Source organism: Callionymus lyra, chromosome 5 (assembly GCF_982586985.1).
Source record: "Callionymus lyra chromosome 5, fCalLyr1.hap1.1, whole genome shotgun sequence".
Lineage (NCBI taxonomy): Eukaryota > Metazoa > Chordata > Actinopteri > Syngnathiformes > Callionymidae > Callionymus > Callionymus lyra.
This window is the reverse complement of record NC_141822.1, coordinates 31,609,374-31,626,876: the sequence shown is the minus strand read 5'-3', so window position 1 is coordinate 31,626,876 and position 17,503 is coordinate 31,609,374. Positions and strand designations below refer to the sequence as shown.

At 38.5% G+C, this 17,503-nt stretch overlaps 2 protein-coding genes across 2 annotated transcripts; one reads left to right on the top strand and one right to left on the bottom strand.

Moving 5' to 3' along the window:
* The first annotated feature begins 1,288 nt into the window (after window positions 1-1,288).
* On the top strand, window positions 1,289-3,462 carry gas1b (growth arrest-specific 1b). The gene has a single exon (XM_087792654.1). The coding sequence runs from the start codon at window positions 1,448-1,450 to the stop codon at window positions 2,201-2,203; it is 756 nt and encodes a 251-aa protein (XP_087648780.1). The 5' UTR covers window positions 1,289-1,447; the 3' UTR covers window positions 2,204-3,462.
* Window positions 3,463-10,552: 7,090 nt separating this feature from the next.
* c9 (complement component 9) lies at window positions 10,553-14,716 on the bottom strand. Its single transcript, XM_087791963.1, has 10 exons — window positions 14,650-14,716; window positions 14,489-14,579; window positions 13,802-13,952; window positions 13,599-13,740; window positions 13,326-13,464; window positions 12,467-12,841; window positions 12,154-12,394; window positions 11,950-12,081; window positions 10,977-11,152; window positions 10,553-10,865 (listed from the first exon to the last, which is right to left on the bottom strand). Exons 1-10 carry the CDS (start codon window positions 14,709-14,711, stop codon window positions 10,635-10,637), a joined length of 1,740 nt encoding a protein of 579 aa, XP_087648089.1. The 5' UTR covers window positions 14,712-14,716; the 3' UTR covers window positions 10,553-10,634.
* Between the last annotated feature and the right edge of the window lie 2,787 nt (window positions 14,717-17,503).

Here is a 17,503-nt window from a genome sequence, read left to right as displayed (position 1 = left end):
TGAGTTGTTTCCTGGTGGGAGGTATTCCACACTTACAAGCACCTCCTATTGTTTTTCTTCAAAGATTATCTCTTTTTTTTTAAGCCAATCTATCTTTTATTTTGTGATTCCAATTATAACCATAATCCTTGACACCATACAATATATATTTTTTTAAATAAATTGTTTTATTTCTTATTTAAAAAACATAACTTAATTTATGTTTGTCCAGAAGTTTTACACTTGTTTTAAAGATACTGTTTTAGTAACATTAAAGACAGTTGAAATAACCCCAATGTGTGCAGGAGCCAAGGTCTCAAGCAGAAAAGTTCCCAAACAGTATGATTTGGGTTGTTTTTTTTTCAAGTAGTTGGACAAACATCTTAAGACGTTTTTATTTGTTCAGGCTTTTCCTTGATTTTCTGGAACTCCTGTTGGGTTCTCAGTTTTATCTTGACCTTTAAAGTATATACTTTATTGAATATTGTTTTGATTGTTTAAGCGCTTTGTGACCCTGGTCTGGAAAAGCGCTATACAAATAAAAATGACTTACTTACCTACTTGATTTAACCCTTGTTCAATAGAAAAGGCAATAACAAAAGTTGTATATGGTAGTATTTAGAGAAGAAGTATTACTGGTAGCAATAGTATGTATATAGAATTAGTGATATTGATCGTCCTAATTGCTTAGTAGTTGCATGATTTGTAAAAGTAAAATGTTAACAGTGTTAGTTACAACAAAAGTGGTCCTGGAAGAAGTATGGAGGTATGTAGGAATATTAGAAAAGTACACATTTAAAGGAGTACTACTTGTTCAAAGGTACTAAAAGTGATGGTTAACGTAATGGTCTCGTAGAAGAAGATTCATTTGCATCATAAGTAGTTGTACTTGTACTTGTACTTGTAGAATTAGCCGTCAAAGTCGTGTTGGTAGCTCTAATATGAGGAATTATATTATGTCCGGAAAATTTAAAATGTTTTTAAATAAAATAAATGTTTGTGATCTGCCTCAAATACAGACCATCCCGTCAGTTAGGTTTTCTTGAAGAGGATCTTTAACTGCTCTAGCAGAAAAAAGACACAAGGGTCACAAAAAAAACAATATAACTAGATTTAATGGACATCACAATGGCGTCACAATAACGTTGAACCTTCAGAGCACTAAGGATGAAACTATTTCCCCCAAAAGATCGTCCCACGCCCCCTGTGCTGACGTCACTGCAGCCACGGACCAATCAGACGCCGACATGGAAGTGAAGTCCAGCAGCCTAACTTCTTCAGGCTCAGTCGTGCAGATGTTTGACTACAATAACGCCGGACTTGGACACTTTTGGACCGGATTCCTCTTTTGCTAAAGTGACCTTGGATCTACCGATGACGTCACGATGCCATGAAGCCACCGGTGTGGACCTGGTGGACCGCCAGATGCCCATATGAGGTCTGAAGGTTCGAGCGCTGATTCGTGGAGATGTTGACGTCCGTGGACCGGACCGCTCTGTGGATATGCGGCGTGCTGGTCCCGCTCCTCGGGTTCTGTGGAGGATCCCCGAACCACAGTCGTCGGCTGGTCTGCTGGAAGGCGATCCTCAAGTGTCACGGGGAACCGGAGTGCCATTACGCGTACGATCAGTACATCTACGCATGCGCCACCGTGCTCACCGGGGAGCTGAAGAAGTGCCCGAGCCACTGCATCTCCTCTCTGGTCCAGCTCAACCGGACCCAGAGCGGACCGGCTCTGGAGGACTGCGACTGCGCGCTGGACCCCGTGTGCAGGCGCACCAAGCAGGCCATCGAGCCGTGCCTGCCGCGCACCCGGACCCTGGGCTGCACCGAGGCCCGGCACCAGTGCGAGGCGGACCCGGCCTGCAGCTCGCTCATGGGGGACTACTTGTTCCACTGCCGGAAGCTGTTTGGCGGAGGCCGGTGCTCGGACTCGTGCCGGAGGGTCATCGCCGACATGCGCGCGGTCGAGAAGGCGCAGCAGCTGGACACGTGCGTGTGCGACGGCGCGGAGAGGAACATCTGCGAGTACATCAAGGTCAGCATGAAGACCCTGTGCTCGGACTCCTCTGACGGGGGGAGCGGCTTCTCGGACTCGGAGGACGACTCGGAGGACGACTACGTGGATCAGGATTATCAGGCGGAGAGCTCGAGCGAGGCTCAGGGGCGCGCGTCTCTGCTGCTGCTGCTCACATCCACCTTGGTTTGGACAAGACTGGTGTGAAGAAAAACACACTCAAACTCACTTCCTCATCTTTAAATTGTGTCAAATGTTATTCAATTCCTTTTCATTTTGGCTGATTTCAAAAAACAGTAAATTTTATGTATTTAGCAGAAAAACAACTGTGTTTTATAATGTCCCAACAAAGCAAGAAGTCTCAGTATATATGCATAATCAAAGTAAGAACTAACTAACAACCAAAAACTGTCACTTCTTGACTTTTATTACTCACTTGTTGACAAGTCGGTCCCCAAGGGTTTCCGCTGCTGTGGTGGGACTTGAAACATTCCTCAACTAAAAACTGAACTAATATTTCTCTATGGTGGTTTTGAATGAGACTCATATATAAAAATGTGAAACAATATCTATCCTTCAAACGAAAATGAAATCCATTTCAGACTCTTTTAGCTCAATGAACACTCTAAACACTGCCTTTCTATCTCACTCGCTCTCAGTGAATTCATCACTCTGGCTTTGTGGATTTTACGCTTTCTATTATGAGACAAATTTTTAATAACACGGATTGTTTGGGAGACACATTTGAATCTGGTCTGTCTTTGGCCTTTTTTCTTCTATAGATCAGTCAGTAAAGACTATAAACATGAAAATGTAACCCTTTTTTTTTTTATAAAGTGAAACTTTTATTTTGACCTAAAAGTCGAAAGATTTCTGCGCAGCTAACCAAAGAATTGTTAGCCCAATGATTTAGCCAGACTTTAGTGGTTTGTTAGTGATAAATATAACCATGATGGTGCTTAATTTAACAGGAAATGCGCAGTTGGTTTGTGAGTGAAATCAAGTTGTTTTTCATAGCAAATATATATATATATATGAGACTAGAGTAAAATATTTAACACAAAACTTAATGCAAAGCTCATATTTGTTGAGTTTAAAAATCTGTCATGATGTTGAAGAATGTTGTTTAGAACCAACCAGAACCAAAACTTTCTGATCAATTGATTCCTTTAAAGCTTCAGACTCATCATTTTAGATGAAGAATATAAAATATGTTAGTCTCAATCACGGATTCAGAGAATCTCTTCTCAACCACATCACTTTTTATTTGAAGACCAACTGTTGTGTTTCAGATTTTTACTTTAGTTTCTCTGATTATAAAGCTGAGACTCAATGTAACCAGGTCATAGTGAGGTCATGTGATATATTGTGTTACAAGAGATTTCAAGTTACAGTCCTTTTAACGTTTTGCAAATATTTTTAAGAATCTTCACCTGAAAAGGCTTTTATTTTGTCAAACACTCATATTTTTTCACACTGAAGGATTCAACTTTTATAAATATATATAAAGATTTATTGTACATTATTAAGAAATACTTCAGTTGAAATGATGGTTTATATTATAATAAAAGAGTTTTCATATGAATGTCTTGTTGTTCTGAACCGACCTATATATCTATATATCTATTTGTTTTTTGTTCTCTTTCACGTTCACAGAGCACAGAGGTTAACTGATGACTCTAAACAGTCTATAAAAATGTTTGTTTTTTTGTTGTGAAGTGGAAAAAACAATCATATATAAATAATAATAATTAATATAAATATTTTTTGAATGATCCCCAAATACACATACATTAAAATAATTAATTGCAAATAGTTTTCATCTGTTTATAAGACATGTACACATTTTAAAGTATAAAAAGACGAAGAAAGGACAATAAATGTCTAATGATAGATAAAATAACCTTTTTTTTTTTAGATATTCCTTTTGACAGTCATTATGTCAAAACTCATGTACTATTGGTGGGTGAATATTTCTAAATGATTATAGTATAAATACTGTAAAAGTAACAAACTAGAGCCCTGAGAAAGCATATATATCTCGCCAACACTTCACATGTTATTTTAAACTAACATAATAAAGAAGACATTGTAGTTGTCTTTTTTATTATGTTCAAGACTAGTCCAGGTTTTTAGGAGAAAAATAAACATGTTCCTGTGTTCCCTATTTTCGATCTGACATGAAGGTCAGATGTAAGTGTTCCACCGCGGCTGTAAGAGGGATATTGGACGGCGTCTTGTGTACAATCCAGCAGAAGATCCTCCCAAAGAAAAATAGCTTCTCCACGTCTGATAATGGGTCTTGAGACCATTGATGGTGGACCGTGATGCCTTTCAGGAAGAAGAGCCCAGCTCTCCAGTCTATTGATTGGAGGAGAAGTCGAGTGGCACCTCTATTATTGAGACCCCAAAACACACAATGGTGCAGCCGCACAATGAGAGGGCACTTCATTCACCCTGTTCCCCCGTCAACCTTTCAGCCGGTGGGGGAGCAGCCAGGGAGCGCCGTCATGGAGGGGCCGTGTGAGAATGTTCATAAGCAGAGATTTGCATATCTGCTTTTGTCAACTTTTATTCACTCAAATGTTAGTGGATGGATAGATGCACAACAACACAACATCACTGTCTGGTATTCTGCTGCAACCTAAGAAAAGCCATTGATCCGCTACACATGTTTCGTCTAAATGTGGTAAACAACTCCAGACGGGGTTAATCGAGAACTTGGTCGAACTGTTGATGGAAAAGAGGACATCAGGAGGCAGACTAGATGTTCTCTCATGGAAACACAGAATGAACGGAGAAGAAAAAAAACTCAAAAGAGAACAACGTTAGAGCTTACAACATCAGGAATAGTCTGTTTAACTTAACTAGAAGATTTTAAATGATGGTACAATAAAATGAAAAGAGGGGCTGGTACAGACTCTGACTTCTGATGGTGTGTTCAGGGACGCCTCGCTCCTTGAGAAAAAAATTTGGTCGGACCGGTGATTACCATCGCCTCGAGCTTTGTGTGCAACAGACTTTGTCAAGACAGCATAGAAAAAGAGACAATAAATAACAAATACCAGAATAACTACTGTAAATTATACTACATAAGTTCAGAATAATATTGTCACTTAGTAATTCAAATAATGAGAACATTTTATATGAAGATTAAGTCATATGACAAAGTGGAGGTGAACAAAATGATGTGACCAAAGTAAAATCATTTTCTCTGTCCAAATGACCCGAGGATCTATGAGGGAGGGTCTCGTATGACAAAGAGGTTCTAACTGAGAAACCAGACAAAAAAGGAACATTAAATGTCCATGAATACATAAACTTAGAACCAGTAACTCTTGCCCAGATGTGGGTCAATGACACTGAACTGGAACTTCTGGGCATTAAACCATGGGGCCTGGTTTGGCTGCAGCCTAAAGAAAGAAATGGATCTGCTCTCTTGTGGCGTTCAAGAGCGATCTTTACAGTGACAGATCCGGCATCCCGTTTATCTATCTTGTAAAGCAGCTTCTAATATTAGTAGGTCAGGAACTAGAACTCTGAGACAAGGTCTTGTTTAAGGACCGTCTTAAGCTCTTGGAAGACACCAGAGAAGTGATCTATTGCTTCCAAAGAAACAAAAAGAAAAGGACATTAACTGCTAGTGTTTTTGAGGAGAAATAGTGTAAAATAAGAAAGTGTGGCCCTTTAAGATCTCAAAAACCTGCTCCCACCATTAATAACGGCAATGCCTTTTATTATTGTTGGAGATAATGAAGGGGGCCGGCAGCCTCGGAGGAGACTTTTACCCTGAAATGTTTTCAATTAACTTTTGGAGCGAAATAGGAATGTTGACTTTCTCCGATCTGACTTTCAGCCGCAGGGACCAGAGCCTCATCAGGTTGCCTCGCCATAAGTCACAGTTACAGAGCTCAGCGTTCCCAGGAGTCCCTCAAATGTCCTTCCATGAGTAACACTAGATTCCTATGTGGCTTTACAACCCGATAAAACATCTTTGTGCATTTTTATCCCAACCTTTTGAGGTCAGACTCAATACAACATTTTTCAAAAATGTATCTGCTATGATTAAAAAAGAAAATAAATTCAACATCACATAATACAACATGTTTTTGTGGAGATTACAACATTTGTTTCAAAACGTTTGGCAAGGAAGACAAACAAAAATACTACAAAAAATAGTTTCTCAGAATAATAATAAATCATTGGATTAAATCTTAGGCCCTAAAACATGTAGCTTCATTTGTCCTTCCAACAAAATGACTGGACGAGACCTCGACATGGCAGATTTTAAAGGTTTGGTCCACTATCTCGACAGACATTAGGAAAAAACATCAGAGCATTGAAGTTGTGTTCACGCTGCAGGCTGTCAAAGCTGACTGGTAGTTAAATTCCAGAGTCATAAAAATGTGCTTAAGTTAACAGCCGGGCAGTAAAAAAGCCAAATGTTGACATATTTCTTTTAGTTTTAGGTGTTTAGCTTCTCTTATTAACAAACTATTTTGTGTGCGTCTAGATGTAGAATCGACGTCGCTGGTAAAAACCACAAACTTGAAAAAACTCCTTTTGTCGTTGTGGTCGGACTTGAGGTGGGAAAGGTGGGGGAGGGGCTGATTTATGATTAAGGGGTTAATAGGGGGAGGGGGTTTGTTTGGGAAAGGGGCTGCTCTGGGTTGAATGTCAGGGATTTCACTCGGCTCTGAATAGTGAGGCGAGAACGTATATTTAATCAACCAATCAGGTTTTCCCTCTGCTCTCTGGCCCCGCGACACGCCCGTAGAGGGGTCGTCACTCAACCCCGGTCCCTTACAAACTCACCCCGGAGTGAGACGGGGGAGTGTGGAGGAGGGAGGAGGGTGGGTGAGGAACACAAAACATAGCTGACAAGGGGCATAACTTCATTTCCACGGTGCCTGACAGCTGTGCGGAGTAATCTGCCGTGGCAGCTCAAGAAAACCTCAATGCTTTTCGTGACCCAAGGAAGTGAAGGGGGGAGACTCCAACTGTGTCCAGGCGTTCAGAGCGGCGAGAGGCTCCTTTCACACCCTTTGAAGGGCTTTTGTGGAGGAATATTCCTCACCTTGCTCCTCCTTCAAACTTGGAAATGTCCTTTCTTTTTGTTCTACAACCTATTTACATGACCTTTTCACTTTTTATAGTTATAAGTTGTTGTACTTATTATTGTTGTTGTTGGTTTTTTTTTTAATGTCACAAGATGTTTACTATCATAAAAAAAGAATAAAAACTAAAATATTATTTTAACCCCCCAACCCTTCCCAAAAAATATCTTGTAGTTTGAAAATCGTTTTTGAACTTAATCAAATAGGCTTAACAATAAAAATAATAAAAATTCAGACTTCTGAATTTTGTCAAAAAATGACACCTTAATTATTTTTTACACATGTTCAAGAGACTTAACTTAGGGAAGAAAAAAATAATTAAGGTGAAAAAAAACAACTATTGAATGAAAAAACAAGAACAACATCCTGGTAATATTTACTCATGAAATAAATTACACACAATAAAACAACAAGACATACTTTGGAAAGTAATTAAAAATACATTCTCTCTACATTGCTCTTAACGCCATGTTGCCTGTTCCATAGTAACCATCAACTCTGTTCACATTAGATTTCACTTCAGTTGAGAAGTTCATCAACAACCACGGAATCTGTGAAAAACGTTCCCACGTGTATAACTGAAGAAACATCTCATGTCAACGTCTTGACCACATGTGAGCAAGACCCTGCAGTCCATCTGTGATGGAGGTTCATTATTCTGTGCTGAGTGTTGAAGCCCGCGGGCCGAACAAAACATGCTGGACTAAGATAATGGGCCGAGGCGGCTCGCTGTCCGGACTCAATGGGGTCTCCTCGGAGCTCAATACGCTGCCTAAGTTTTACTCCATTATGCTGACATGCTAAAGGCCAGGGGCCGCCACCCTCCGAAGCCCCCCCCTCTTGTGTTCATTCATCACCACCACCTCCAGAAAACCCTCTTTTCTGTTACTTTAGTGATGACATCATGTTGTATATTGAGGAAAATAGATGTTTTTTGTCCTCATTCAAACCAGAAAGTGAACAGAAAACAATAGAGTCATCAGTAATTTCTCTATATCTGAAAATAGTTCATTAGGAGTAAGATGTTTCTCTAGAAAGAAAAAGGCAGAGACATTAAAAAAAGGGGGAACGATTAACTGAAAAAACATTATCTTAAAAATTAAAATGTACAAATAAAGTTTTATACAAACATGCATTAGAAACGTTAAAATAGTTAAGAGTGAACATCAAATAAATAATAATTTATAAATTACAGAAACTCTTAAAATCAAATTAAAATTTTAAATATAGTCTGCCACACAGACATGAATTAAACAAAAAACAAAAATACTATAACGACAATCATACAGATAGACACACAAATCATCAATTAAAAAAAACGCGAGAGGAATATAAAAAAAGAAAGGTTAAAAATGAAAGAAAGTCATTAAAATCAGGTTGAAAGTGAAGCGTTTATTCTACTATAGAAATAAGTTACAGTGAGTGAAATGAAAAGAAATACATTAAAATTAAATAAAAAGTTTATTGTAACCCTATACTAATGAAAAAATGGCAGTCAATTAAAAAACAACTTTAATCATTATTCACAGTACAACTAATGTATTAATTTAAAGTGACCCCTTAAATCGATCTTGAACCTCTATTGTTCTCATCAGTATGTGTCTGTTTGTACAAAACTTGCTTTCATTGAAATATTTACATTAGAAAATGTACTTAAGCCTCGCCCACTATAAACACTTTTTTTATGAAGATTAAATCTTGTTTACCACAGACACGCCCACTCTGCTGTGATTGGTCGAACATCAGGCTTTGTCACCACGCAACATCAATACCAGATATCTCCACCTCTAAGAGACTTGTAGTATAAACAAAGCGGGTCGTGATTACAGCTGCGAAGCCCATTATTGCGTCATAATGAAACCTCTTGTTCGCCGTGATTTTAGGTGGGAGAGAACTTTATAAAATAATAACTTCAAAACATGGTCATGATGAGGGACTTATGCATCTTGTCAAGTGTCAATCAAAAATAATGAATTCAACAATAAAACAAATTAATAAAATCACATTAAAACTTAAACAAAAAAGTTTCCTAAAAAAAGCCAGGGTAAGCATAAGAACATGTCAATAAACATCTTAATTTCGTTCAGTTATATGTCTCAAACCTTAGACTTTTATCTCACATTTTTTGGAGTAAATGTTATTGGTTCTATTTAACGGTCTCTTGAATCATCATTCCTCAAACTTTGTGTCAGCTGAGGAGAGATTGTGTCCAAACCCCTCCATCCATGTCCTGCTTCATTTGTTGCTCTCAGTCCAACATCTGGTTTTCATCTGCAACACCAGCTGGAATGTGCTTTTGCTTTTAAAGAATTATTTATTGCCTCATTAATACTAACTCTAGCCAACACTTCTCCATGAGCTGGTGCTAAAGGCACGTGGCTCTGCATGTTCCAAACTATCTCAATACTGAATTTGAGTTTGACAGTCACATAGTTTATAAAGCTTTACTAACCATTTTCCTTCCCTTATATTTAAATGAATTTACCAGAGAAAATGTTGATATTTTATTGGGTATTGTTTTGGTTGTTTATGCGCTTTGTGACCCTCACTTACTGACTTACTTATTTATTTTTTTATTTTTTTTACTGATGTAATGACCCTAATCACCAATAGACGGTGCTGTTTCTCTTCAAGACAATGATAACTGATAAACCAAAATGGTCCAAATTCTTTTTTTCAGACACTATATACTACATGCACACATAGACACTTACATTCTTAAATAAATAAAATACTCAAGCGCTTCACCACCCAAGTGCTTCACCAACAACAAAAAAAACAACAGCATAAAACATGGAGACACAACAGGTTCCAATGTACAACTAAAGGAACACAAAAATACAACACAAAAAAACAACATCTAGGTACAGCACAGGTAAAATAAAATGACTATACAAACAACTCTGACCAGCCTCAGACACATAAGAAGAAACACACAAAGAAGGTATAGCTCCACTTCACAAAATACAAACAAACAAACAAAACCAACATTGCTACACACTAGAGACCAAACAAACTTGTGCCAAAAGATAAGTACACACAGTCACATCCACAAAAGCTGAACCTCACATAAATAAAAACTGTATTATAGCACTCATCATCACACACACATACAAACACATACACATGCACGCACACACGCTAGCTCATAATAACACGCACACAGACTCAAACACACACTACCACATAACTCTATAGTTGATACACACTACAATAGTCTGTCAAACAATAACTCAAAACATAACCAATTTGGCACAAACAAAGGCGAACAGGCACACAAAAAACATTTATAAATGGACACAAAAAGAGCACAAAAAGCAGAACAAAACAGTTACACAAAACAAACATAACTGTGAGACCAACACCAAATTACCAATATATATAGGCAAATACACACATACCTATGCATTCAACACGAAACATTACAGTAAAGGAAACATTTGTGAGTCGGATAATGGATTTATTGAATCATATGTACATTTTAAATACATAACACAACCCAATGTTGTTTCTGTCCTTCTTCACTTGTGTTTGTCATGCTTCGAGGTCTGGCAGGCGAGTCCTTCGTACAGGTGAGGACAGAGACAGAGACACTTGCCGTCCAGCAAAATGATGGTGCCGTCGTTCTGACAAGGTTTACACTTGGACACGCTGTACTCCGCCACATAGTCAGACGTGGCCCTTTTCAGGTTAGCTATCCTGGCGTTAGCTTGAGGAATATCCACGGGAATGAGGTTGTAGATCGGCTCGGGCTGGAACACAAACATAAACATTGAAACATGTAACATACCCACACTAAAACACACACTGACTCACTATACTATAACTGATTTTAAAGTGTATTTTTGTGAGTACAGCTTCACCTCGCTGTTCAGCAGCGCCGGGGCGTCAGGGATGCTCCGGGCCCAGGCCTGGTATGTTTCCAAGTCCATCACTCCGTCCTTGTTGAGCTTTGCCCTCATGGCGACAGCACTTTCCAAAGTTCCTCCTTTCACAGACGTCATCACCTTATCCACCGCAGCTTTTCCAGAGATTTCCTCTGCAATCAGACACTTTTTCACTCAGCAACAGTAACATATAAGACTTTGACTAGTTTATTCCAATATTTCTGGTGTTGGTGCATATTATAGCATTTGAGTTTAACTTCTTATCAACATTAAACCTAACGTTTTATTTTTTTTAATACAAACTATTTCCAATCCTATGCTCTGTTTTTCATCTATAATAATGAAGTCTTCCTTAAATATTTTATTTTAGAAAATTACAACAGGATTCATTGTTTATTTTTGATGACTGTCAATAATAATAGTACTTTTTTATCTCATAATGTAGGAACTTATTTTCTTATTTTTTTCTTTTATCAGTTTATGTTAATCTAATTTATATTTCTCATACTTATACAATACACTATTTTATTTTCATGATTTTTACATTCCTTATTTTTATCTTTTCATCACGTCATTACGACCATTCTTATATGTTTTCTTTCTTATGTATCATCAATTAAGATTTGAGATAATTGCAAGAAGTGTTCTACTTAAATGTTTAATAAGTATTTGTATTTAAATTTAGAATGAGAGAAATATGAATGTGAAATGTATACTTTCCGTTTCATTATTTAAAAGAAAATCATATACTTATTAAAAAAAGAAAAATTGTGAAATTAATTTAACAAGTCAAATTCTTATCATTTCAAGTTAATTCTAACTATAATTTTAATAAATGTAAATTCAATGTGTTACATTTTGTTTTATGAAATACATCTGTATTTCACTGTTTTAGTTTATTTAAATCCTGATGTTTTAAAAATGACCCATGTCGCTCTAAAAGTTTGACCTTTGGCATTAGTAGAAACGTTGTCACAGTCGTCTTTGTTGACCTTTGCTTTTCCGTCTGAAACAGATTCTGCGCTAAACTCCACAGATAACCCAAGTTTGATACACTTTGTGATTTTCCTCTCCGTCAAATCTGTCAGACAAAAACACAGTGATCAGAAGCTTCCTATAACCTCCGAGGACGAGAGGAGAAAAGTTGGGCTACTGAGGGCTTTGATGGCGTTCTGGTTGAGGACGTAAATCAGCTCGTATTCTCCTCCAGTTTTCCCGTTTTTGGTGTAGTGAGTCCCGTAGTCCTCAAGGAAGGAGAAGTAAATGCCCTTTTCGTACTGCACCGGCAAATACTTGACGTCAACCAAGAAATCCTCAAGGACTTTGAGTTCCCTGGAGCGGAGCCTGTAGGTGCTGAGCTGTAATCTGCCTTTCACCCGCATGAAGCTCTTGTTCTGCCAGAGTAAAGAAGAGAGTCAAGAAGTCCAGCTACTGCAGCCAGTTGAGTGAATATCTCTGACATGTACCTTGATGGTGCTGTACTCAGAGACCTCCTTAATCATGGACTTTTTTTCGTATTTATAGGACAGGTCAACAGACACGTGACCCCCGTCAGCAGGACCCCCGGCAGCAGGACCCCCGGCAGCAGGACCCCCATCAGCAGGACCCCCGTCAGCAGGACCCCCGTCAGCAGGACCCCCGGCAGCAGGACCCCCGGCAGCAGGATCCCCGGCAGCAGGACCCCCGGCAGCAGGAGCGGTCTCAGACACGGACTGCTCTGTGGGGTTCATCTTGAAGGACAGCCCCACGTTCACGTTGCTGCTCATCTCTTTGAGGATCTCCCTCAGGAGACTGTGTGTGTCCTCGAAGATCTCTCTGGACACCGTCTCCTCCACCAGAGTCTGTCGGAAATGGACATTTTTTATGTGTCACTGTAATTCTTCTTTTGACCTCTTTTGATCCTCAACATTCTTGGTCCGGCACTGTTTCTCCTCTCCATGTGTCCAAACCATCTGACCTTCTATCTCCTGACTTCTCCACGTGTTCATCTCATTTTTAATCACATCCTTTTAACTCACTGTAGCTAAATTATGTGATGCTTCAAGTTGATGTTTATCTTTTAAATGTTTTTCATTAATACGCGATAATACATGGAATTAAGAAAGAGAAAATTTGTGAATTATATAATATTTCCTTTATAATATCAGTATAAATGAATACATGTGAATTTAAAAGCTAATGAACCCACTTCCCACAACACTTTCTGTAGCCTTACATCAAGTCAGTGATGACTACTGTCCTGTCAAGCTTCTTCCTCTCCTCCTGTTTTCCCAATCCTTCACTGTGTTTGGTCGAGCTTTCCTCGGACCTGCTTCTCCGTCTCACCTGATAGCTGAGTACGCCGACATTCCATGGAAGCCGGTCTGATTTCCCCGTGTTGGGGTTCCTCACTGAGCTGCACCTCCCGTTAAAGAAGTCGTTGTTAAAGGGATTCTTTCGTGGGTCCGACCCTAAAATGTTGACCCTGTGGAGCAATAACACTCACTAGTGGTCTTCAGTGAATTCTAGTCAAGTCTTCTAGTCAGGATACTTAAAATGGTGAAGTTATAGCTTATCTTCTTAATGCATTCATGTTTATTTACTGGTCTTCTTTCGTACCCGTATCCAGCCGTCCTCGCCTGCTCGTTGGTGTCCATGACAACAGAGCGACAAGGTGTCCGTTCAGGGTCGCAGTCTTCGTCCGAGCCGTCCTCGCAGTCGTAGTCTCCGTTGCACATCAGTCTGGTGTGGATGCAGCTGCCTGCGTGGATGGTGCTGTTAGAGGTCATGATGAGTCATAGAAGCAGGAAATAAGTTGCTACCTGACGTGCACTGGAACTCCGAGTCCAAACACTCTGGGGCCGGAGGTCGTTGACAGGCCGTCTGGTTGGTGCAGAACTCTCTGTCCCCGATTGACCCGAGACAGGCGTCGCCTCCAAACTGACCGAAGACCTCGACAGCTCTTGAACGCCTCTACGGACACATTTAATTTACGGTTCTGCCGAGGTCAGCAATTACATTGTTGCAGGGGCCGCATTATTTACTGTGACTGTTATGAGAAAAGTTTAAAGGAGTGATACGAACAATTGCACACATTATTTCTGGTTCCCCCAAGTGTCAAAACAGTTTAACTTTGTGAAACCTCTGTTACCACATTGCGTATGTGCATCCTTCAAAAAAACAATATAAAGGCTCTTGTTTCGTAAGGTTCCCTGTTTTATCAGCCTGAAAACAATCTCTCGATACCTTATTTGAAAACACTGTCTCTGACCCACTGCTATATTGTGTATTCCTACAGTGATAAAATGGAGAAAAAACATCAATATAACATAATAAAAAATCAAATGATCTAATTTCAGATCAATTTTTCATATAAAAATGTGGTCCAGCCTTAAAAAACTACTGTCTGCCTTCCAGGGTGACTCTTATTCAAGGCTTCTCTGAAGTCCTCCAACAAGCCAGGTTACTAAAGATGGCGTTCCCTCTGTGACGAAGTTTATTTCACTCACTCTGGTTCCGCTGCAGGGGTCGCAGGTGCTCCACCCGGACCAGGGACCCCACCGACAGTTGATCGCTGGAGGATCGGGGGTCGTGGCTCCCCTGCGGAAACAAACATGAGCCTCCTGAAATCCTCAACACTGTGCCATTATTAGACAGGAAATAGACAAACATTCCGACGTGGAGCAGCAGCAGGAGAGAGCCCAGGCTCATCAGACACAGCTCAGCCCTCATGTTGGAGTTTTACCAGCAACCTTGTGTCTCTGTCTTTTAAGCTCCAGCTGTGTTAATGATTGTCCAGGCGAATTTCGACAGTTTGGATTTTAGGTGACATTGATCCGTGGTTTGGGAAATACTTTTTGCTCAGATTTATTTGTCTTCTGTTACTCAGAACAAAAAATAATGTTTATTCTCTGCCCGGAATCACTTTTTCACATTATCACATATAAACGTGTATTTAAATGTGAAAGGTTTGACCATATGGGTGTTTAGAAATTGTTGCGTTAGGCTTGTACAAGATGTTATAACTAGTACAGCAATGAACGTAAGAGCAACTCGACTTAACAGTTTGTTGGTTGTTTATTTCAATCCATTTACACATGTTTCATGTTCATTAACAATAACAATCAGCTGCTGAAGTCATACAAAATCATAGATAGAGAGAATAGTAGTTATTTTGCCACCATTTTCGAATGGGAAACACATATTACCTTATTTAGTTACTAATTTATAACCTTTCTGAAAACTAACTTCTCTCTATCTAGCCCTTGTTAGGTGTAAATACCATGAGATAAAGTAATTCACTATTCATAATACTGTCTTTTTTTTAAGGAAGAAAGTAAAACAAAATGAATAACAGCATCCTAATTAGACACCAAAGTTATTATTGATAATAATTATAATAGAATATAGTAACAATGCTATTAATACACATGTGAATAAGTAGATTATTAATAGTTAATTTGTGTTACCCTTTCTGAGGTGTTACTGTTGTTTTTATACATACACAGTATTCTTACTTTTTCTTTTTTTAACTAACAGAAATAACATGTTGTCATTCATTTTAATATTCTATTCATTATTCATGTTTTTGTCCTCAACATTTTATATAGTCGTATATATCGCTTTCTATACTTATTTAGCACTTAAAGTGCTCTATACATTAAGAATAATAAATAACCCATTCACTCATTCACACACACACACTCAACCATCACTAAGAAACGTATGATCAAACCCTAGAGTCGAGCCTGGGATAGCGATATGTTTCTTTAATCTCATGATTTGAGAAAATACCATTGACAGCCTAGAATTTTGAGTAAACAAAGAAAATTCTCAATTATTGCATTTGAAATGGAAATTATAAGAATAAAAACAATTACTTCCAGAGGAAAACTGTAAACAAATTAATTAAAACGTTTAATGTAACTTTTCATTACATTTTAGATTTTATTAGTTTCATGAGGCCAGACATTTTCAACACTTAAAGCAAAATAAGAAATTAATAAATGAATAAAACTGATTCTGATGTAAAATTAATAAACAACAAAAATATAAAGAAAAAACACAAATTCTTGTTTTATTTTATTGTACTTTATTTCATTAATTTTATTTATTATTGTATTTCCACAACCAAACAAATACAATCCTGTTTTGGATTTTACATAACTCACAATGAACTGCTTACAGTCTGAAATAAATTATAAATTATTATTTATATAATTCTGCAAACGTGTGTCCTCTAGGTGGCGACACTGCCTAATGACTCGAATACCCCTAATGCAATATGTATTCAGTGATGTCACATGATGAGGAGCCCACATGACCTGATGTTTGCTCATGTGACCCAGGAGGTTTTGGCTGAGTTTGCACTTCTGTGATTGGTAGAAAAGTGAGTTGTGGGGAGAAGATAATAAACCCAGTTCTTAAGACGGTCTCAGGTTTTGTTTGTCTTTCAAGCGTTCCAAGGTTGAAGAGAATGGTGTGTAGAGCTTAGGTTAAAATCTAAATTATCAGCAAACGCTATTCTGCTGACGAGTCGAGTCATACGGGCTCCAGGAAGTCAGATCCAGGGGCTGCCTTGTCCGTGTCCCTCGTTCCACGGCCCTGTCGAAGAGCTGGTGTTGGTCAGGACCCGCTGGAGAGGCAGAAGTATGTGCTGCAGTCAGCAGTTTAATGATGTTCGTCAGTTTCCTCTCCGCTTTCTCAGGAAGCCAGAAGGTGCTTGGCCAATATTTCTCCTGACTCCAAAGACTTCCTGTTTTTAGGCCTGAAAATAAAGTAGCAGAGTTAAAGAGGCAGGGTGGATTACATCTAAGCAATCTTGGACAGGAGATATCAGAGGTTTGACTTACGCCCAAACATTCTTGAACAGAGGAATTCCTGCTTCAAACAGGAAAGGAAAAGTCTGATCATATCGTGTTCCATCAGAGCCAAAACTGCATTTCCTTTTGGGGGTTTTTCATCACCAACTATAATAAGAGCCATCGATCCTTTCATCTCTTCCGATTATCTATTATTCGTTGTGAGATGGTCCACAAGGCTGCCACAACATTACTGCTGATGCCAAACTTGATACTTTTCAAACAAAATTATTTCCCAAAATGGTTGCTATAATTATGTATACTTTTGTTCTTGTTCCAACACTTTTTCACAGAGTTGAGTCACAATGTTCTGGGGACCAAAACACAAAAGAAACGTATTATTGTTATAGTATTATAACTAGTAAAAATTTGACTTTGGGATATAGGAAAAATGGAACTTGAATTTAGAAAAATTTAGAACATTTGAATCAGGAGTCTCCAGGTTTTTGTTCCAACCAATGAAAACCGGTTTGGAGACCCCTGACTTAAATAGACTTAAACGGGAATATCTATCTGTTTATTAAAACAAACACAAGTTCAAAAATGATTATTCGTAAATACGTTTATTTTTTAAAGAATAAATAGAATCAAAATCCCATATAAATCAAATTAAACAATCAAATTAAAAAACAGGTAGAAAAGCTTTTGGCACAAAGACAAGTG

Bases quoted from the DNA above. Each gene is read 5' to 3' on its own strand.
- gas1b (XM_087792654.1), top strand. From the start codon at position 1,448: ATGTTGACGTCCGTGGACCGGACCGCTCTGTGGATATGCGGCGTGCTG.
- c9 (XM_087791963.1), bottom strand. From the start codon at position 14,711: ATGAGGGCTGAGCTGTGTCTGATGAGCCTGGGCTCTCTCCTGCTGCTG. The intron at 13,953-14,488 runs GTGAGTGAAATA...ATGTGTCCGTAG, and splicing joins ACCCCTGCAGCGGAACCAGA to AGGCGTTCAAGAGCTGTCGA. The intron at 12,082-12,153 runs GTAGCCCAACTT...TTTGTCTGACAG, and splicing joins GAACGCCATCAAAGCCCTCA to ATTTGACGGAGAGGAAAATC.